The sequence below is a fragment of the Ochotona princeps genome, chromosome 2 (genome assembly GCF_030435755.1).
Source record: "Ochotona princeps isolate mOchPri1 chromosome 2, mOchPri1.hap1, whole genome shotgun sequence".
NCBI classification, from domain to species: Eukaryota; Metazoa; Chordata; class Mammalia; order Lagomorpha; family Ochotonidae; genus Ochotona; species Ochotona princeps.
Window position 1 is genome coordinate 86,416,614 of NC_080833.1, and position 22,643 is coordinate 86,439,256.

The window sequence follows — 22,643 nt, forward strand, 5'->3', positions numbered from 1 at the left end:
ATTTCCAGAGCTGCGAAGTGACTAAAAAAATACGTGGTCATTTCATCACAGAACAACAAGGGGAGAGAGACGTTTCTAGAAACATCCAGGGATGCAATGATTAGTCATGCAGTGGTCTGCAACCAGCCTGGTTTCGCACTTTTTATCCTAGGAATTAAAAAAAAAATGATGTCTTAAATTTTCTCAGGGAAAATTACATGCAGCCTATTTCTTGACCCTAAGCCAGAATAATTTTAGAACACATTTAAACTAATTTTAGAACACATTTTTAAAAAATCAGACATGTAAGAATTTAGGAAGCTTATTAAATGATCCTATTTTTGTTTTTAAAAGATGTATTCATTCATTCATTCATTCATTCATTTGATTGGAAAGTCAGATTTACAGAGAGAAGGAGAGACAGGGAGAAAGATCTTCCATCAACTGGTTCACTGTCCATTGGTTGCAATGGCTGGAGCTGAGCCGATCCAACGCCAGGAGCCAGGAGCTTCTTTCTGGGTCTCCCATATGTGTGCAGGGTCCCACGACTTTGGGCCATCCACTACGGCTTTCCCAGGCCACAAGCTGGGAGCTGGATGGGAGGTGGAGCAGCTGGGACATGAACCTGCACCCATATGAGCTACCAGCTCACACAAAGTGAGGATTTAGCTGCTAGGCCACCACGCTGCACCTCAATCTTGCTTTCTAATAGTAAATTATTTAACACTCATTAAACACGGTTGGAAGTCTATAGATATTCTCTAAAACTGATAAAAAGGAAATAGGAGTTATATAACAGTGGGATTTGAAGATTTGCAAGTAGCCACTGGAAAAAACTGTAGGACTTGCAGTAATTTGAAGGATTAACCTGATCAGGGGGCCACTGAGGAGTGGAGTGAGGTTCTTCTTCACGCATTTTAGCAAAAGAATGTCAGTCCTTAGTTGATCTTTTAAAAGAACTATCATGCAGTTAGGAGAGAGTAAAATGGACAGACTTAGTGAATAGAAATACAGCTTACTAGATCCAGGTTGCTTTCGCTAGCGTATGCCTTAAAGATTGCATGGTATTTCAACTGCTAGTTCTGCAAGAGTAACAGTGGTGAGCACACGGAATCCAAGAAGACTGTTTAAAGTCATGGATTTAGGACTGAGCTATTTAATGTGAAATAGGCATGACATGGCAACCTTAGCACAATGAGGAATAAGGTAGGAACTTAGGCTTGGCTTGCAGACAGCAGCGGAAAGGAATTGGGCTGGGAGCCAGGAAGATAGCATGAGGATGCAATTCTTAGAGCCTCTCTCTTGAGAGCAATAGGAAAGGACTTGTGTGGGAACCAAAAACTTGGAATTGCCAGGGTGATATTGTTGGAAAAAAAACAGCTTTGCTTACTTTCTAATTTTGTTTTAGTGGTTATCTACATTTTAAAATTCTTAGGTGTGTTCTAAGAATGAATCTTGCTAAGTAATTATCTTCAAAATATTTTAATTTACATATTGAATCAATATTGAATGCATCTGCACCAAAAGCATTCATAAGAAAAGAACTGATTTCCCCTACATAATTCTCTGACATGGTTGAGGTTTATCTGGTGGTTTGGAGTTGTGGTTGAGTGTGCAACCTGCATTAAGGTCAAGTTCCATGGTAACCAAGTTACTTCATACATTTGGAGCTCAATTTACTTATTTGCAAAAATCAGGAAAATAATGATACCCAGTTTGTAGGATTCCTGTAAGAATTCAATGAATTAATGTGTGTAACACTTAAGATTTGGTGCACAACTATTAGTACTAAAGCTTTGCATTAAATGTTATACACCAACAATGAAACGCTTCAAAAACATCCATTAATATATATGTGTATAAACTCTGTATGCACAGTTGAAAATTAAGTGATTTTAAAAGAAAATTCAGAAGCTGACTTTGACATTCATTTTATAATCCGAAATGAGTACAAACTCAAAATGTGGGAATCTGATTCCTTTCAGGAACTTACATTTGGATTCCTGAACTTTGAAGTGACTGGTGTCTGTATTGGGACACAAAGACACCTGCAGTACTGGAATTGTAGAACCAGCTCTGTCCCTCCGTAGCTGAGAACTCAGCAAGTCACTAACGCTGTCCAATGACCTGCCCTCCTCAGCAAAATGGCCAGCACTGCTTGCTTGCTTTTTGGAGCTGTTGTGGTACCTTAAACAATCCACACTCTTTCAATTCTTCTTCTATTAAACAGCACGCAAGCAAACAAACAGAACTAATGAATTAGTGGGGAGTGTGTATTGCAAAGTCTCCATTTTGTTGTGCTAGATAGGCACAATGGTCTAACTCTTCTGGTAAATTAAAGCCCTCACACCAGACTTGAGTCTATTCTTGAGTCCAGGGTACCTACTGTTATCTTGATTTCCTTGCTGCATGCATATATGTTTAACGAACTTATGGGTGGTGTGTTGAGTGCCACGCCGGTGGTGAGGGCTTTCAGGCTGCCGTGAATTAGTAACTGTCGCTTTTTCTCTCTTTCTCTTTTTTGCAAGCTCATAAAATCTCAGAGTCAGGGGTCTGTTGTTTATTCGTTCAGGCTCTTTCTGAGTCATTCAGGTACAGGGTGTGTCTACCAATTGAAACTGCACAGCGGAGGAAGTTTTGCATTCACATCTGCCTGGATGGAAAGGAGGTGAGACCAGGGACTGAGTGGAAACCTTGGTGACAGTAAGGGCAGGGACACAAGTGCACGGAGGTTTCCACTCAGGCAGATCAGTGCACCTCTTTGTCCCGAAGCTCTTCCCACCTAAGCTTAAGCATGAGACCCTTGGGAATATTAGGGTTTGGGTGCCTTATGAGTCACGCCCCCCCCCCCCCGCCACCCCAAGAAGAAAGTGAGGGAAGGGCGTCTGTCTCAAGCTGGGCAGCTGCAGGCTCTCGACTGGGCTGGGCTGGGCTGGGCTGGGCTGGGCGGCTCTTCGCTTTGGACATTCCTGAGCTGCACACTTTCTAAATCATCCAGGACTCGCAGCAGCCCCCTTCCTCAAAGGCCTCGCCACTGGCTAGAATCTGGGACACTCAGTCTCACTTTGCGTCCAGCTGAGGGCGGGCAACGCTCGCATAACACCAGCCCCGGCGCTTGTCCATTCCACTTGTACGCCCAAGAATCCACTTCGTGTTGGTCAGACCAGCTAGGCGGCAGCGGGAACCGGGCAGCGACGGAGGGCTGTCGCCCTGCCTCCACGGCCCATTCCGCTCCCGGGCTGCTCGTCCTCTCAGAACCTCTTGTATCTCCTTCCCAGACCCTCTGCGCCCGAGACTTCTGCGCCCGACTCCGATCTCGGGACTCGGGATCCTGCAAGGGCAGCAGGGCGGTGCGCTACGAGACTCGGGTAAGACTTTTCGCAAGAAACAAAGTTTCTTTTTTAAAAAAAAAAAGTTTCTAAAGCTCCCCGGCTCCTCTCCTTCCCAGGGCGCGGAGCAGCGGCGGGGCGCGGGCGAGGGCCGAGATTTATACATTAGAATCCAGGGGGCAGTACGCTCCACCCCCATTCTGGTCTTTTCATTTGCTGGTTGGTGGTGGTGGGGGGGAGGGGTGTCATGTATGCATTTATTTATTTTAGTTCAGTTTGCCCCAGATCTTTCCTGGACAGTTTGTCACATCAGCCCAGATCCGGGGGCCCCCCAGCTGCCGGTGGAAGGCGTGGGGGGTTAAGGCATTAACCCCTCCCCGCCTCTTCCTAGAGCAGCCACTGCCGCGGCGCGGCGCTCGGAGGCGAACGCAGGGGCCAGCGGCCAGCGGCCAGCGCCAACCGTTCTGCCCTTTGGAGTGCTCGGCTGCGCAGGGAGGGGACCCCAGTCGAGTAAGTTTGCGAGAGCGCGAAGCAGTCCCTTGCGGGCCGCAGCAAGATGAGGAGCGCGGCGCGCGGAGCCGGAGCTCTCCGAACGCAGCTGCGTCCCGCCTGAGCCAGGTACGGGGCTGCGAGCTGCGCGCGCCGGGCCGGGGGACCCCCAGGCGGGACGGGGCTCGAGTCAGAAACGAATTTTTAAACCCGAACGAAGTAAACGGAAAGTTTGAAAAAAAAATTCAAATCTGGGATACCGATGAGCCCAGCTCCACCGAACTGCTCTGGTGGGTGGTGGTGGCAGTGGTGGTGGGGAACGCTGGTTTGTGGAGTTTGAGAAAGGGCTAGTTCGTAACTCCGGATTGTGGAACCGACTGGGGTTGGGGGATGGCGGGTGGAAGCCGCGGTTGATTGCAAGGGAGAAAGGGAAGGCGCTTAGTTTTGGAAATCCTGTAGACAAAGAATCTGCGGGACGCAGAGGGATGGCTTCAACTTGTCCTGCAGGCGAGTTGGGGTGTCGAGTGAGGTGGAAACGCGGAGCCTGTGGGCGCGTTCAACCCTTGCCTGCCTTGCTTCAGTTGCCACTGCTCCACTTTTCTCTCTGCTGCTTTGCCCTGAAACTTTTAAAGAGCAACTTCAGAGAGGGCTGTTGGAAACTGTGGCTGGGTGTCACTCCTTTCACACTTTCTGGTTATTTGAAAGGAGGCAGTATGCTGGGGGAGGGGGAACGGGGAGCAGCCATAAATAAAACTGCGCCCTCGAACTTAGCGGTGCACCAGACGTCGGAGTGTGTGCATTTCTGGAGTGCACGTTTACACTGGAGATTAGGAATGCGGTGGCATGAACTGCTGTTATCTTTAGCCATGGAACTTCTCTCTTTGGGGTGTGTGCGTGTGTGTGTGTGTGTGTGTGTGTGTGTGTGTTTAAAACCAAACTCCAAACATTTATGCAGCCAAGTGATGTACAAAACTTCGAGGATTTACTGCAACCTCTTATGAATGGCTTACACCGAGTACCTTTAAATTTAGTTGCATTGACTTGTGGGGATGGGGGAGGAGGGGTAGAAGAAGAAAGAAGGAAAACAGCTTGGCTTCAGCGAGGCGCTAAGCTTTCCTGTTTACCGCAAGACGGGGCGGACCCGCCTGCCCACATCTTACTGCGCCCTTGGACCCTGAGCACACCTGCTCCCAGAGAGTTATTAATAGAGTCCAAAAAATGACTTGAGCTGTCAAATGATTTTCGTGCACATCTAATTTCTTGCATGGAAATTAGGAGGTGGTGCTTGTGCCCTTGAGCTTGGCGGGGGTGGGGGATAATGTGGGGCGAGGAAAGATGTATACGTCTCCACCCTCAGACTGGCGGTTAGGCTCCTGTGAAGAGCAACCTAGGGTGGTGGTGAGCGCACAGCTTAGAAGGTGGCCGCTTCAGAGAATCTCTCGAATGGAAATCAGAGCGTGGAGGGTGGGGCGAAGAGGTGAGACTGGGGTCAGAATGGGACACTCCTTAAGCTGCTCTAGCCCCCAGCCCTGGACTTCCTATTTCCATTTGACTGGATGTGACAATAGGGAAAGTTTCGTCTTGTCCTTTATGGATTTTTCAATTGGGGGTAAATATTTGGGATTTCACTCTCCTCTCCTCTCCTCTTCTCTCTTCTCCTCTCCCTCTCTTTTCCCCCTTTTGCAAGAATTTTATTAGCCAAAAAAGTTGCTCTCTGGACATTTCCCTCATCCAAATCAAAAAAGAACAACACTTGGAGCAGTGCCTTAACTAGCATGAATTATGCCAGTGTGCTGTGGCTTTCTCCCTGACTCTCTTCTTTGTGACTTGTTTCAGGCTGCGGTTTCCGAGGCCCCTCTCCAGGCAAGGAAAAGCTACACAAACAAGCCTGGCTTGCTCCCTGCACCTCCTCTGCAGTGAGTGACAGCTCTCGCCTTAACCTCGCCCCCTAGCGTTCGTCCGGAGCCCAGCTCCTGGTTCCTGGCTCAGAGGCAGGACCATGGGGCCCACCAACGCTCCACTGGTCAAGGCCCTCCGCACCTCGGTCTCCGACTACGTCAACTACGACATCATCGTCCGGCATTACAATTACACCGGGAAGCTGAATATCGGCGCGGATAAGGACAATGGGATTAAACCGACATCGGTGGTTTTCATCCTTATCTGCTGCTTCATCATCCTAGAGAACATCTTTGTTTTGCTGACCATTTGGAAAACCAAGAAATTCCACCGCCCCATGTACTACTTTATTGGCAACCTGGCCCTCTCGGACCTGCTGGCAGGAGTGGCCTACACTGCCAACCTGCTGTTGTCTGGCGCCACCACCTACAAGCTGACGCCGGCGCAGTGGTTCTTGCGGGAAGGGAGCATGTTTGTGGCCCTGTCCGCGTCGGTGTTCAGCCTCCTGGCCATCGCCATCGAGCGCTACATCACCATGCTGAAGATGAAGCTGCACAACGGGAGCAACAGCTTCCGCTCCTTCCTGCTCATCAGCGCCTGCTGGGTCATTTCGCTCATCCTGGGTGGCCTGCCCATCATGGGCTGGAACTGCATGAGCACGCTGTCCAGTTGCTCCACAGTGCTGCCGCTCTACCACAAGCACTATATCCTCTTCTGTACCACCGTCTTCACCTTGCTTCTGCTCTCCATAGTCATCCTCTATTGCAGGATCTACTCCTTGGTCAGAACTCGGAGCCGCAGGCTGACCTTCCGCAAGAACGCCTCCAAGGCCAGCCGCAGCTCTGAGAAGTCGCTGGCGCTGCTCAAGACGGTGATCATCGTCCTGAGCGCCTTCATCGCCTGCTGGGCCCCGCTCTTCATCCTGCTCCTGTTGGACGTGGGCTGCAAGGTGAAGACCTGCGACATCCTCTTCAAAGCCGAGTACTTCCTGGTGCTGGCCGTGCTCAACTCTGGCACCAACCCCATTATTTACACTCTGACCAACAAGGAGATGCGCCGGGCCTTCATCCGTATCATGTCCTGCTGCAAATGCCCCAGTGGAGACTCCGCGGGCAAGGTCAAGCGCCCCATCATCGCGGGCGTGGAATTCAGCCGCAGTAAATCAGACAACTCCTCGCACCCCCAGAAGGACGATGGGGACAATCCCGAAACCATCATGTCTTCTGGAAACGTCAACTCTTCTTCCTAAAACTCACAGCTGACAGCCCGTGGGAAGCACTGTGACATGGGTCGCCCACCACCCTCAGTGTGGGACCGCGACTAGCTGCCGGGGAGGAGCAGCCGCGAGCCGAAGGGAGGACAGGGGGAGAACAGCAGAGTGTGGTGTGGCGTGCGGTGCTGGCGGAGGTTGCGTTCATGCCAGTGAACAATGCAGTGGGAAGGGTGGAGATCAGGCCCCGGCCTGGAGTCAGCTTCCTTCCCTGTGGAGCTTTGATTTTGCACTGAGCCAAAGGTCTAGCATTGTCAAGCTCCCAAAGGGTTCTTTTGGTCCCTCCTTACAAAGACTAACTGTCCCCATGTGAAAGCCGTCCCTTTTGTCTGGAGCGTCTTGAAAAGATGTTTTCTTTCACCTTAGTTACAAATCCAAGTAAGCATGTGCACTTCTGCTTGTCTCTGGGATGCTCGAGCCATCTCTCCCTCCCTTCCCTTTCACACCTCTCCTCAAACTTCTTCACTTTGTATTTTGGCTATGTGGTATTCATCAGAACTGAAGTTGTGGCTCCCAGACCATTGCTTGATGATGTGCTGCAGGTAGGCTGCATTGGGTAGGTAGGCAGGAAGACGGAGTGGGGTGTGGAGAAGTAAAGCAATTTCATTTGCTGAGGCCAAAGTTTCCATGTAAGCTGGATTTTTTTTTTAATTCGGTGAAGTCACTTTGATTCTTTTTTTCCTGAAAGCCAAACAATGGCATCTTTACGATGAAATGTGTGTTACAGCATCCTATGCATTGTGGCTGTAATCTATGTGAGGAAGTTCATTTTAAATTCTATTAGCCAGGGTCCTTAGTGCTAGAGGAGAAACCAGCAAACAAAACAAGGTGAAAACAGACTGGGAATTAACTTCTGTAAACCAAGAGAGATTTCTTAATGACTTTTTCTAACGAATACAGCATCTGTCTTTGGCACTTTTGTTGATGTTTATTTCAGTGTTAAGTGATTCATTTTAACCAACAGGATGGTTGTATTTTGTTGTGTTAAAAGAATTCTTTATGATTTTTGAATGTATTTGTTTCAGCAGATGTCATCTTATTGGATTTTCTAACCTGTGTTAACACCATTGAATGTGTAGTTCTAAGACTATACCATCCTCATTTGCCCTTGAAAGCATTACGTTAACTGATAGGGAACAGCAGGACTTTTTAGTACAGATGTTCATTAGATAGTAATTGAAGATGTGTATAAATGTTACAAAGAATAAAAATATATTACTGTCTCTTTAGTATGATTTTCAGTGCAATTAAACCAAGAAATGTCTTTTTTAAAAAATAGTATTTAATAGGTTTCTGACTTTTGTGAATCATTTTGCACATAGCTTTATCAACTTTTAAACATTAATAAACTGATGTTTTTTAAAGATCTGTTTGCGATGAGCATTTTTAAACATAATCATTGAGATATTTTCTTTGACCTTGGAACTCTTTGGAAACACAGCGAAAGGTAAATTGTTACTCTTTAAAGGATCTTCACCTTGATAACATGAAAAAGATGTGGTTTGTTTAGAAACCACTGTATCTTTTTCAGGAAGAGAAACCCCAATAAGTTAGCATTGAAGAGTAGTAACAAATGAGATAAAACCACCAACCTTCCAAATACCTAATAAGCAAATAAATGCAATTTTGTAAAGCCTAACTAAACAAAGTACATGGATTCTCTTGTAAGCCGATATACAGTGTGGTTATAAATCTAATTTAAATGATGCTCAGTTTTAACTCATCAACAAAAATGTACATTCTTGGCACTTCGTCAACCTCCTGTCAAAGTGGAGATATAGATCTGGTAAGTAATATTAACTTTATTCATTCATTTATTTAGGACATGGTCTTGACATCTCCGGAACAATACAGATTAAACCATATCAAAAAAAGAAGCAAGCTTTAGAATATAAGCTGAGTAGTACTTTTTATTTGAAATGAAATTTGATTGATGGTATCTGAAAGATTTAATTCTCTTGGTCATGAATTCCTCCAACTGTAAAATGAGAGCAATTGCATTTTGGTAACATCACGCAGGTACCTTAATAGCTAATACTTGTTTTGATACCATTGTCATGTGTATCAGGGAAGAAGTCCAAATGTTTTGGTGTATGTGACTCTCCAGTGCTATTGTTACTTTCAGAATTCGTGCTTTTAAGTGTCATTGAATATGCACAGGACACAGTTGGGACAAGAAGATAAACCTCACCTAACAGTGTAGTGTCATTTCTGGGTAAGGTTAACTGTGGGAAACAGAAGTGTGTTCACTAAGGAAACCTGAGGTCATAACCTCCAATTTCCTGAGGGAAATGCCAAAAATGCTCCAAAGACAAAAGACTGGAAACAAACTGGAATGTCTCCCCATCTGTCTGCCGAGGCGGAAGGAATGACTTCATGTTACACTCACTTCCTAGAGCTTTCATTACAGAGTCCAGCATAATGGAAAAGCAAGTCCATTTTGTGTTTTTATAAAGATAAGGTCTTCATGCTTTTGGACTTACCTTCACAACAGTAGTGACTCACAGCCATGGGAGACGATGGGTACAGGCTACTAGCATTGGGAAGAATGGGCAGCTCATTGGTGACAGGGAAGACAGCCTCACTGTCAACCTGTGAGCACATCATCCAATGATTAGACATGTTCTTTTGCTGTAAATCTCTGTAAATATATTTCATTCCAAGAAATCTCAACGGTTTTGGACTATGGTTTGCCTGGGCAGATGTGTGGCACTGTCCAACTCTGGGCCAGAAGCAAGGCTCAAAGGAAAGAATCCTTGGTTGTATTCCAACATTAATATCTGGTTTTTGTTCAGTATAATCTGAGAAGTAAGATGAGGCACAAGAATCCCCATAATTACATGTTTATGCTAAACTAGACATGTGAAGTTTGGATTGAAAACATACCACCCTGAATGCACCTGATCTCATCAAAGGAAAAAAACAGACACTCTGGGAAATACTTGAAATATTCCTATAAAAAGTTTAGTTGCTCAAAATATCAGAAAAGTTCTAGAATTCACATATTTTATCCTCAACAACATTAAATGTGATTATAATTTTAGAGATTTTTCAAATAAAATATTATATGAAATAAAATTCTTGCTTATAAGATACAAAAAGTTTAGTTCTGTAACAAAAGTCAATTTATGACATTAATAGAAATTCAGGAGTTTATAGTAACAAAATTTTCATTTCCAGTTCAATAGATGCTCGATTCTAGGTTAGTAATACCAATACTTCAGTTGTGATGTGTGGCATCTTTTATTTTTCCCACTGGAGGAAAGTCTTATTATAAAGATATCAATTTGACTTCTTTTGGACTGGGTTAATGGACATTGGTTGTGTTAAGAATGTGCCTAGTGCCTCCATGCTGAAGACACACTACTTTCCAACCTGGATTGTACTTTCTAAGTGTTCTGACACTCGGGCCTCTGTTCCATGTACCACTGAGAACTATATCTTTTTCTGAACAACAACACAGGTAGCTTCCTTGGGATCTATCCCTGCAAAACAACTTCCAGAGAATGGAGATCTCACTGGGGGAAATCCTGCCAAATGAAAAATTGGGGTTCAAGCAGCAATAACATTTTCAGCTGAACCATGACTAGAGTATAGTTTTTGGTTCCAAAATTAGCTTCTAGCTAGGTATCTTAACTCACCTATAGCATTTACAATAATGACTTTTTAATGATTTCTGAATAATGTTGTTACTATTTTTATGGTATATTTTATATTCCTCAGCTGGGATGGTGGTTTTTTTTGCACTAATTGAGTCAAACTAGATATTACCTCATATTTAGACAATATATGTCTGGGTTGGGTTTCCTTCAAAATAGTTATAAACTCCTTGAGAGAGGAATCACAAATAGCAGAAAGAAAAATTTGTAGGACCTATTAGTCTTTTCCTGTGGATGTAGTCATATTATGATGATGTGGATCATAACAAATAACATCACTTCCTCCAAGTTTCCTTCCTCCTCTTTTGATGTGTGCTTTACACAGGCTAAAGAAAAAGAATCACTAATTTATATATATATATATACATACATACCTAAACATATATATATAGTTATCTTAACTACCATATTAATTAGAACAAGAGCCATATTCAAGAATATTCAATTAAAGAATGTTTTCTTGAATATCTCAAAGCCTTTAGATCTCATATAAATAAAAATATTTTAGTTAGTGGTCAAAATAGTTAGGAGAGAAAGAAAGAAAATAATAATAATACTGGGTTAGATTGCATTTAACATTCTGTTTTTCATAGTCTTGGGAAACAGCCTGTGGGGTTTTTTTTTGTTTTGTTTGTTTATGTTGGCAGTATCACACACACGTGTAGATACTATCATATATATATATGTATGATATACATACAGTATGATATACATACTGTCTGTTATTCCCTTGTGTTTTCCTTTTGGATTCAGGCTTTCAAGGGGTTCCTGTTTTTATTATACTCTCTCTTTCCTTTGAAGACTGCAGAATGGAATTCAGATTCAGCTCTGCACACAGCCATCAGCAGAAGTCAAGTGTGGGTTTCAGAGTTGAATGGAGAAGAATCACTATATTTTCTTTCATTGAAGCATCTTCATGGATCCATCTAGTAGTTATATTAATACTAAGTAAATGCATGTGATAAATTTGCACACTGGAATTCTACCCAGTGATTATAAAAAGGAACTCCTATTGATACTTGCAGCGATTTATAGGCCTGTCAAAGCCATCATGTTGAGCAGGGGAAGCCAGTGCAAGAGAGAACATAAGCATGTTTCCATTAATGTGAAGTTTAAGGAAAGGGAAACGAATCCTGGACATAGGAACTGGAGCTGCAGTTGCCAGGGAGAAGGGGATAAACAGGAAAGGAACGTGAGGAAATGTTCCAGTTGTTAATAACACTCTGATGTTATTTTTTTTAGGTTACTGATTATTTAGATGTATAGACTTGCATAAATTCATTCATCTACAATCTTAAGATTTGTAAAATATGAAAGATTAATTAATATCCTTGGGTATGATGGTTGGATTTTGTGAAATTAGAGAAATGTTCAAGGTATTCAATAGAATGTGACAAAGCATTTCATAGAAGGACTATATGCTATTTTAGTATCATCTCAAATTGCAAACCAAAATATCACAGTGCTAAAATACTTGAGATCTGACGATACTTGCTTTGCCTCTATAGGGACAGATTTCGGCTTTGCATTGTATTCATAATCCCTGAAGAATTTCTGTGTTTTGTTTGAGTCTAGGATGTGAGGACACTGTAGAAGCAAAAGTTTATTACTATTCACTTTTGAATTTTAAGGCTATATGGTGGTTTATAAGTAACCTATGAAGAATAGACTTTAATGCACTGATTATTATACTGAAAAAGTGTGGGAAACACATAATCCGAAGTGTAACAAATCATTCCTATTACCTAACAAAACTTCTAAAAGCCATTTTTTGATGTGAGCACTGAATTACTACAAATATAGTGTGAGGCATCAAGATATGGGAACCAGGATTATACTTTTGAGGGTTTTATATGCTTGTAACAAGAAATGGTTTTTTTTGTTGTTGTTTTGTTTTGTTTTGTTTTGTTTTTGTCTGCTCTCAATCTTATTGATGGATTCCTTCCTTTCAGCAGCTCAGCATGGCTAAGGAGAGGTGAAATATTTCAGGTATCCTGGTCTTCAGACCAATTAGACAGAAAGCAGAAAAGGAAACAGGGAAGAAGGGGCTTTGCTAACCAGGCACACATTACAGAGAGCTGGGGAAGGGTAAGTTGCTTATCTGCTTCCCTAGAACTCTCTTCTCACTTCTGCTCCATGTTTTTGCTGCTTTGTTCATACCAGCGTAGAAAGAATGACCACGGAGGAAATGCTGCTTTGACTCCTACTTTCCACGTCAGTGCCTATTGATATGTCCACCTACCTATAAATCCATCCATCCCAGAACGCTTGTTTGTGCAGGGTGCTATAGGTTGGGAGAAAACGATAACAGGGACCCTGTGTTTAGAAGAATGCGTCCCTCCAGTCCCGATGTGTCTGTGACTTTTTCCTCTCAAGCCCTGGGGTCCTGAAACATCAACAAACCATTCTTGTTTTCAAGAATTTCTTCCAGCCTATCCTTCCCTTAATATACTAAGCAGGCAGATGTAGATTAGGCCCCTGCTACTGTGCTTTCAATCCAACTTCTCTAATGTAACCTGGAATACAGCAAATGGTGCCAGACTTATTACTTGGATCCTGCACCAACATGGGGCACCTGAATGAACCTGGTTCCTGTTTTCAGCATGGGTGAGACCTGGTTGGTACAGCCATTTGGGGAGAGAATCAGTTGATGGAAGACATCTCTCTTTTCCTTTCTTTCTGTCACTCTGTTTTTCAAGTAGAAGCAAATAACCAATTTTTAAATCTTCTATAATGTGCGGAATTCTGTGTAAAATAATTTCACTTAAAAACATGAGGGTACTTCAAAAGATTGTGGAGCAAGCATAAACAGGAGATAAATTTGGTGCAAAAAGTTTTGAAATCCTTATACAATGTTTTCATAATACTCATTTTCTGTTAACTATTTGAAGAGCTTAAATGACAGCTTTTCTTATTGGCATTTATTTAACTACTATATAAATAGTATAAAATTAAATAAAGGGGAATTTTACTCATTTGGAATGGGGAAAATTCTTTATGCTGTTGATTACTGATGTAAATGTCAGTATTTGTGTCTTATTTCATGCTGTTCTGGGCCCCATATGATAAAGAAGTAATCCTCTGAAATCAAAGCCTTCAACGTTGTTTTCAGTTTCTACTTCACCTAGTTGTTGCTTTTCTCTCTAAAGCACTGCTGTGAACTGTGCTGGGTGGAGCACTTGGGGTATAACGTGCAAATGAAGTCTGCACTTGAGTCAGTCAGAGGTGGTGTCCTTTCTCAACTTGGATGAACAAGAAAGGAGACAAAAGAAAGTTCAGCTCAGGAGGAGACTTAACCACACATCATTATGGGCACACTCATCTAACGGTGAACTTTTGCAAACCTTGAGGACTTGAGAAGCACCCAGGGGGTGTTCTGTGTGTTGTATCTTCAGTGACCACTTGATGCCATTGAGCGGGTGCTAGCTCCTTCTACAGTCCAGCAGCTCTGAGTCCCACTCTCATACACTAACCTGAACTCCCCAATCTGAGTTGAGCAGCTCAAAACTGCACCATTTCTGTGAAGAGATCTCTCAAAAACACCAAAGTTCAGATGCCTGCTTACTATTCAGATCTGCTCTTCAAGGCATAAAGTCTGCTGGTGGGAAGACAAATGGCTTCATTGTTTTGTTCAAAGGAGTTTTGATTTCAGGATTTCTCTTGCCCCTGTCTATATACCTCAGAAAAAAGCAAATTTAGGTCAGCAGTAAAGTTAGGTTCTGAAATAAAGGTAGACATGTATCAAATCACTTGTGAAGCTGTTAGCCATCATCTCCTGGAGACTGTTCTCTCACCAAGTTGCTGCAGATCTTTGCAGTACTAGAAACAGTGGTTAGTTCTCACATGCTGTTCTGCTTCAGCTAACTTCATGTGGCCACCTGCAGAAATAGTTCTTGGTTTCTCTTCCTTGTCTCGATGCCAGTCAAGCCAACCTTTAGAAAAACACAGATTTTTTTAGTGCCATTAGCACGTGTACAATTAGATTATCAAAGAATTATTAAGAGTTGATAAAATCCTTACCTTAATTCACTAAGTTCTTTTGGCAAAATTTTCTTGCTGGATTTTTATACTGTAATAGTCACCATAGTAAAGCATGCAGAATTAATAAGTAATTTAGAAGACTCCCTATAGGAACCCTCTTAAAGAAGCAAAAAGTGGGTGGGTATTTGACCCTGGAGTTAGGATGCCACATTGGCTGCTTGCATCTCAACATGGAGTTACCTGATTTTGAGTCTATGCCTTGCTTCCAGTTCCAACTTCCTGCTAATGTGCACCCTGAGATGCAGTAGGTAGTGTCTCAAGTACTTGAATTCCTTCCACTCATTTGGGAGGCTTGAACTGAATTCTCAGGTTTTGCATTTGTCTTGGTCCAGCCTCACTGTTGTAGGTAGGTAGGGAGTGAACCAGTAGATACAATGGTTTTCTCTCTTTCTCTTCCTATTTCATTCAAATAAATAAAAATAAACAAAGGTTTTAATAAAACATTGAAAGACTCACCTATTTTTGTTGAAGTAGTTTTATATACATCATCTCATATACTTAAGGCACTAACTTTTGCTTAAAGAAACTATACTCTTTACATGTTTTGTATTCATAATCAGTGACTGAGTTGTGATTATGATGATCAAAAACGTGGGTTTAAGTAAGTTTAAATATCTGTAGGTGATTTATTTCAACTAGTTTCTGATGTCTGTTCATTTTCTAAGGAATTTAATGAGAATCAGTTTAACTGCTGAACTGGATACTTGTGTAAATTCACAGGACATAGCTGAACTACACATAATTTAATGGGGCAGTATAGAAACAGGAGCTGGGCCAGTGTTTATGTGGTTTGTACACAGGGACTTTTATTTGTAGGATTGTTCAGTTGGTATCTTTCTACATTTATCTGAGTTTTCTGTTAGGTTTTTTAAATGGCCAGTGGTAGGTATTCTCAGAAAATCTAGGTTAAGTAGCCATCAAGGCATACAAGAATGTAATTGGAGTTTGTGTGTTAATACTTAAATTTATGTAGCAGCTGCCAGCTGGACGATGATCATATGACTCTCACATGCACGTGCTTCAGATTTCTCACTAAAGAAAAAAAAAATAAAAAGATGTTCTCAACCTTTTGCTTGCCATAACAGAAGAGGAATGAACTAACTACTTCCTCTCTAAAGCAAAGCTTAGAATAAATATTTTGATTCAATACAGTGTTCAATATTGCTTAAAAATCTAAACTATTTTGAATTTAATGAATGGGCAACTTTTTTCTTTTGTGTTTTACAATGTGCTTGCTGCGTTTTCAGAGAGGCCGCTTTGGGGAAGCAGTGTATAGTTTTCTGCTTCTCTAGTGATCAAAGTTTTTTATGAGAAAGTCTTCTCGGGACATATCTGCAGTTTTGACATTCCATATGAACACCAGTTCATATCCTGGCTGCTCCATTTCCAATTCAGCTCTCTGCCTAGGGCTGGGAAAGGAACAGAGGATGGCCCGAATGCTTGGGCCCCTGCACCCATGAGGGGAATTGGGATGAAGCTCCTGAATCCCAGCTTCAGATCAGCTCAACTGTGGCCATTGTGGCTGTTTGAAAGGTAAGCCAATGGATAAAAGATCTTTGTCTCCACCTCTCCTTCTCCCTCTGTAAATCCCTTTCAAATAAAAAGCAAAGAAACAAACAAACCATCTTTTAAAAATTGACCTTTCTGCATATTTTTTGCCTGATAGATAGGATAAACTAATGGACAATGTAGCGGAATTAAATAAACAATGAGGGAACAAAAAATATGGAAGAGATGAATTTCATTGCAAAGCTTTACTTTTTATCAAATGTTAAGATTTCTTCTTTGATGAGGGCAGCATTCAAGCTACCACAGTTTCTTTTCATCATGTTAATGTTGAGGTAATGTTCCTGGTGGTCTACAGAATTTTTGCTCAGGTGACACTGTGTATCTGTGTCACTGAACATAATTCACCTTACACTCATAGTTTGCCATCAATTAAGAATGAATTGGTAACTGGTGACAACAAATTTCTACTTGGAGTAAAGTAATGAGAATAATTTCTTAATGTTAAAACTTCACTACTTTCTTTCATTTACATTTACATAAATGAAAAAGAGGAATTCGTATTTGCATACCAAACAAGTTTTAAACATCCAAGATCAAAGATTAATTTCTCTGTGTTATAAACCATTTGCATTCTTTATATGTCACTCAATGAACTTCTCTGTAATTTGGAGGGATGCCATAAGTTCACTCTTGCTCCAGAAGCTGTAACATCTCAGCTAATGCAAACAAAGTCGACAATATCATTTTCCTTTCCCAAATTTGTCCACATATTCAAGGAGATAACCTTGAGGGTACAACTTCGCTGTATTTTTGAGCTGGCAGGCATCCCTGGGATTTGTGGCTGTTTGCTTGACTGACTTTCGGGACCAAAGCACTCACATTTCATGACTCTCGTGAGGAATCCTCAACAGCCTGGTGCATAGTTTTGCTTTTCACTCAACTTGCAAGAAAATGAAGAGGCCTGCCAAGGTTCAGAAAAGGAAAGCATAAGCTCTTTTGTGTGATGAACTACCCCAAAGCCTAAATCCCTTGGGCGTTTTTTCCACAAGTCAGACTGACAGTTAGGCTGCCAACCATCACAGGCCACAAACAGAAACACGGAGAAACAAAAGCAATATCATTGCAGGAAGCCAGATTATGGGTTTTGAGGAAACAAGGATCAATCTCTTTAGCTTTCTAAAATCAGGGTCCATGTAATTTACAGTGTTTTCCATGGCGTTAAGTAGATTTCTACTGGAGAGAATTATAGGATCTAGAGATAATTTCTTGTTACTGCATTTTTATTTGCTAATATTTTTTTCATTTTATTTAAAAAGTTTTGGAACAGAGGGTATTTCTACTCAGTTTAGCCCCCAAATACCTGCAACAAGTAGGTCTCGGCCAAGCAAAGCCTACAATCTAGAACATGATCCATGTCTCCTAAGTAGGTAGTAGAGACTCAAGTACTTGCTCTGTCACCTACTAGCTATCCCAGGGTAGTAGAAAGATGTATAAGAAGTAGAGGAGCTGGGACTCAAACTCAAAGACTGATACAGGATGTAGGCATTCCAGGTAGTAATATAATCATTGTGCCAAAAGCCAACCCCACAGAGAGCATTCATTTTCATGGAGCATTATTTGCATTAAACTTTAAATTTATTTGAGAGGAGAAGTGATGGGGCATGGAGAGACGCACGCACACACACACATATACACACAGAGAGAAAGAGAGAGAGATTTTTTTCATCCTCTATTCACCACTAAATGCGTAGAGTAGTCAGGACTGGGTTAGGCTGCAGCGAAGAGCCTAGAATTCCATCTGAACCTCCAACATGGGTACCTGTTGCCTCCCAGGATCATCACCTGCTGCCTCCCAGGGTCACATTAGCAGAGCAGAGCTGCTGGGTCTGGAACCAGGCACTCTGATATGGCACGTGTGTATTCCAAGTTGACACTTAACCCACTACACCACAATGTCACGCCAACCCTTGTGTTCAAATTTAAGTAGGATGAAATATACCTTTGTATTTTGAAATTGTCTCAAGTTGTTTTGGTTAATTAACATATCTTGCAGTGTTTTATATCCACAGCAACTGGAAACAATTGCAATTGTAAAACAGAGCTTCTAGCCTGGCCAGAACTCCTTGCTAAAGGGTTAAAATGATCTCTAGTATGTTGGTCACAGCGCTGAGAAAACCAGTGTGCTTCTATAATTTGCATTTCTGTGAGTCTCTAAGGCAGATGTTAGATCAGTTCCTTAAATGGAAGCTGAAGTAGCCTCTCAGATCCCAAGGCCTTTGTATCCTGGCAGCTGTGCAGCCCTCGGGATTTCTCCTAATCTATTTAAACATAGTTTCTTTTGTTCACTTTAGGTATACAGGATCCGTGATTATAGTGAAATACCTCTAGAAACCAGACAGAGCAATGACTGGGATGAACTGAGGCTGGCATGAAATGAGGAGCTTTAGTGTAGATTTCCATCTCGGGGTAGATACCTGTTCCCTATGCTAGTTCCTGGTTGCCAGTTGAGGATGGACATCCAACATCTGTAGTGCTCCAAGGGAAACTGAACAGGTGAGTTTTGATGTGCTATGTCCTGATTTTTAAATGCTAGTAACTAATCCAATTAAAACAAACCTACACAAGTCAAATGTGACAGCAGCCACATATGACTTCTAGGCCACTTGATTTATTTCAGTACAATTAATCTTTCATGGTTGAACTACTCACCTGGATGCCAAGCCAATCCCACTTTGCAGTGATGCCTTTATGGTGGCCAGGAGTATGACAAGTCCTGGTGGAGTGGTGGAACAGGTCACTTCAGGTTCTAGGGGTTAGATAGGCTCAGCACTTGACATTCTTTATCATTGAAGATTAGCACATATGCAGGTTGCACAAATCTCACTCTCAAATCTCTACTATATTTTGGTGATGGGCACAGAATCCACAGTATATTGACTCTTCATACAGATGCCATCTTCTACCACAAGGTAGCATAATGGCCAAGTCAAGCAGGCACATTGCATGTTCCATGTCAATCACTTCTAAATGCTGGTGTCCTCCTCCATGTTCCTTCAAAATTTTTTGTTGGAAAAGTAAAAGCTTAAAATATCTAGCTTGCCTTCCCCACTTTTCATGTAGCTAGATACAAAAATCCTGTAACGGGTTTGTTACTAGCCAGCCCCTATGCGTGAAGACAGTGAGACTAAGGATATTAAATAATCCTACTCTCTTGAGCCTCGAGAGCAGTGTGGCAATTGAAGCTAGGCTTTGTTTACTTATTACAGGGGAAACCCAAGAAAAATTCCTAAATTTCCTTAGAAGCTATGATCATAGATTCTGAAGTTGATCTTAGTACATCTCCAACTGTTTCATTCTGGAGAGAAACGCCTTGCTTCTAACTCTTAATCATTTCTTGTTTTTCTTACACTATTTCTAAGTCAAGAGTAATGATCAGAAATGTTGCTTTTGCTTTTCCATTTTGATATCTCCAGCTTTATTTCTTTAAAATCCAGACATATTTTTCTTAGATCCTTAGACTATTGCCTCTTACTAATTCTTCTAAATGAGATAAAACGGAATGGAGATTTGGGAAGTTACAATGTGAATGTCTGCTGAATTTAGAGGGGTCACATATTAAAGCAGAAAGGGAATGGCAAATGTTAATGCGGATAATGGTATTTGACCAAACAGCATACCAGAGTCTACAATTTAAAAGATGGAGGAGCCTTCTATGGTTTCTTACATCACTGCAAATTCAACAAGTGACTTATTTTAAAAAAATATTTATTTATTTTTATTGCAAAGTCAAATATACAGAGAGGAGGAGAGACAGAGAGGAAGATTTTCTGTCCGATGATTCACTCCCCAAGTGACCACAACGGCCAGAGCTGCACCGATCCAAAGGCAGGAGCCAGGACCTTCTTCTTGGTCTCCCAAGTGGTTCAGGGTCCCAAGGTTGTGGGATGTCCTCCAATGCTTTCCCAGGCCATAAGCAGGGAGATGGATGAGAAGTAGGGCTTCTGGGATTAGAACCGGCGTCCATATGGGATCCCACCACGTTCAAGGCGAGGACTTTAGCTGCTAGGCCACTGTGCCGGGCCCAGAAGGGACTTATTTTATACAGTTTGATCCATTTTTAAACATTTTTGATTACATAAAGGTCAAAGATTCTTCTGACATTAAAAAATGATTATTTCAGTTAAAATTCTTATTAGGAATATAAATTCCCTTTAAACATTTTACTTTCCTTTATCTAGAATTGCATTTTTGCTTCCCGCACAAGTTCTTCATTTTCCTGTGATTCTTTCCTTCCAGATAGTTACTGACATTCCAATTAGATATAACAAGCACCACAATATCAGTGTTACCTTTGTGATACGAATCTGGCTGCAGAAAAAAATGAATTTTGCACTAAACGTGTGGCAACTGTGGAGGATATCAAGATCCTTCCTATAATATAAAAGGCAGAGCTGTCATTAGGATTTCTTCCATAAAAAGCTTTCTCTCTCCTAAGGAGGAACTACACCGGGAAGTCCCAACAGTCCATTTGGCATGTGTCTGAAGCCTGTACTCACCACAAATTTTTTAGGTGTGTGGCCATGGAGAAATCATTCAACCTATCTGAACTAGTTTCTTTATCTATAAACTGGTGGATAATGACATTAACTTTTTGTTGGAAAAGTAAAAGCTTAAAATGTCTGATGTGAGAATGAAATAAGGCCATCTTTTTCACTGTCTGACACAAATTACATGTTCGAATGTTTATTTACTCATCCATTAACATATATTTATAGAATGTCTACAATGCTCTGGCAACTATCAGTGTGAGGAGCTAGGTTTTTAGGCAGTTGTATCAGGTCCTTGCTATACAGGATTAAAGACATCAATTTTCTAATGGGTTTTTATCTTTTTTTGTTTGTTTGTTTATCTTTGATTGGTTGTTACCCCAGCCTGTACATGTTATTCCATCCTCCTGTTACTTTAGACCTCTGATTGGTTGCTATCTTTTATTCCATTACTTTTCTGATTGGATAGGTCTGGATACCTATGTTTGTGGGTAAAGGTGCCAGTACTCACAGGTTACACAGGCAACTCCTGCGTTGGAGCTCACCACCCTGTCTGCTGCAGCAGTTCCTCGCTTCAAAAATGCTGTCCATATGGAAATGCTTCTCCAGTGTGCCAGAAGAACGAAGATCACCTTCAGAGTCCATGGCAGCAGGATTCAGATGCAACTTAAATATGACTTATCTTGAATTCTATGAGAATCAGCATCAGATAGCCTCAACAGACAGGTAAGCAAGCTGATTGCTCTTGTCTCTGCACTCTGCTATCTCCATAGACAGACTGCTCCCAGGCTGCAGTGAGGCGATGGGCTCTGTGCCCCAATGTCCTAATGCCCCAATGATTCCCAACAGATGGAGATGATCTCCATCTCTTTTTCTGCTTGCAACTCTACACTATCATTTCTAGACACTCCTTTTGTCCCTCCAGCTCTCTTCATTTCTAAGAAATTCATAGTACTGTGTTTCCATAAACATCTGGTTGGTTTGGAACCAAAATTCCTCTCCAAATGTTGGTTTGAAACACCTTTGTTCAGGTCCTTGTCAAAAAAGCATGTATTTAAAAAAACATTATGTACCAAAGTAAACTTATTTTTAAATTTCATTTCTTTGGACATATTTAAAGAAAAGATTTACATATTTATTTATTTTAAAAGTTAGAATTACGGGGAGGGGGAGAGAGAAAGAGAGAGAGAATGAGAGACAGAGAGACTGACTTTTCTTTCCTGGTTAACTTCACAGATGGCCATAATTGCCAGCACTGGGCCAGGCTGAAATGAGAAGCCAGATCTCATCCAGGTCTCCCACATGGGTAACAGGAGCCCAAACACTTCAATCCTCTTCTGTTGTTCTTCTCAGGCACTAGTAGGGAGATGGTTTAGAACTGGACTAACTAGTACAGAGAATGAGGCCCTATGGGATACTGGCATCAATGACGGAGATTTTATCTTGTATGCTACAATGTTGACCCAGGTCATAAACTTTTTGAAGGAACTGTATATGAATAGAAAAAAATTACCTCATGATTCAAATATGATGTGTGTATATAAGTATGTGTGTATTCAAGGCAGCAGAACTAGTAATTAGAATTGGAACTTGAATTCCATTTTCATTGGCCGCAAAGCTAACTCAAAATTTAGACTTCTGAGTGAAGATTACATATAAACTGAATTATAGTACAATTGCTCTGAACATAGAGTTCAAAACTTCTCATAGGATGACTGGTCTAAACACCATCACTTTGAAGGGAAGAATGGGGAACTCCTTTTCAGAGATGGTTAGTACTTGATGAAATTCTATTAGAAGTGCTGACTCATGGTCTGATGACTGCTTATTTCAATCTTGGTGTTGTTAAAGAAGGCATAGAGAGTCCGGAAATGAAGGGAAACAGACGGATTTCAGCCACTCAAAATTGCTTAACAATGTA

The 22,643-nt window shown here is 41.8% G+C and overlaps 1 protein-coding gene across 5 annotated transcripts; it reads left to right on the forward strand.

The window, feature by feature from the left end:
• Positions 1–3,325: 3,325 nt before the first annotated feature.
• S1PR1 (sphingosine-1-phosphate receptor 1) lies at positions 3,326–8,332 on the forward strand. Of its 5 annotated transcripts, none has more exons than XM_058659699.1 (2): positions 3,326–3,347; positions 5,634–8,332. In XM_058659699.1, the coding sequence occupies exon 2, from the start codon at positions 5,797–5,799 to the stop codon at positions 6,943–6,945; it is 1,149 nt and encodes a 382-aa protein (XP_058515682.1). In that variant the 5' UTR covers positions 3,326–3,347; positions 5,634–5,796; the 3' UTR covers positions 6,946–8,332. The 5 variants fall into 5 exon arrangements, with proteins under 5 accessions (XP_058515682.1, XP_004582060.1, XP_058515679.1 ...); XM_004582003.2 differs by lacking the exon at positions 3,326–3,347 and adding an exon at positions 3,542–3,926; XM_058659696.1 differs by lacking the exon at positions 3,326–3,347 and adding an exon at positions 3,542–3,818.
• Positions 8,333–22,643: the final 14,311 nt, after the last annotated feature.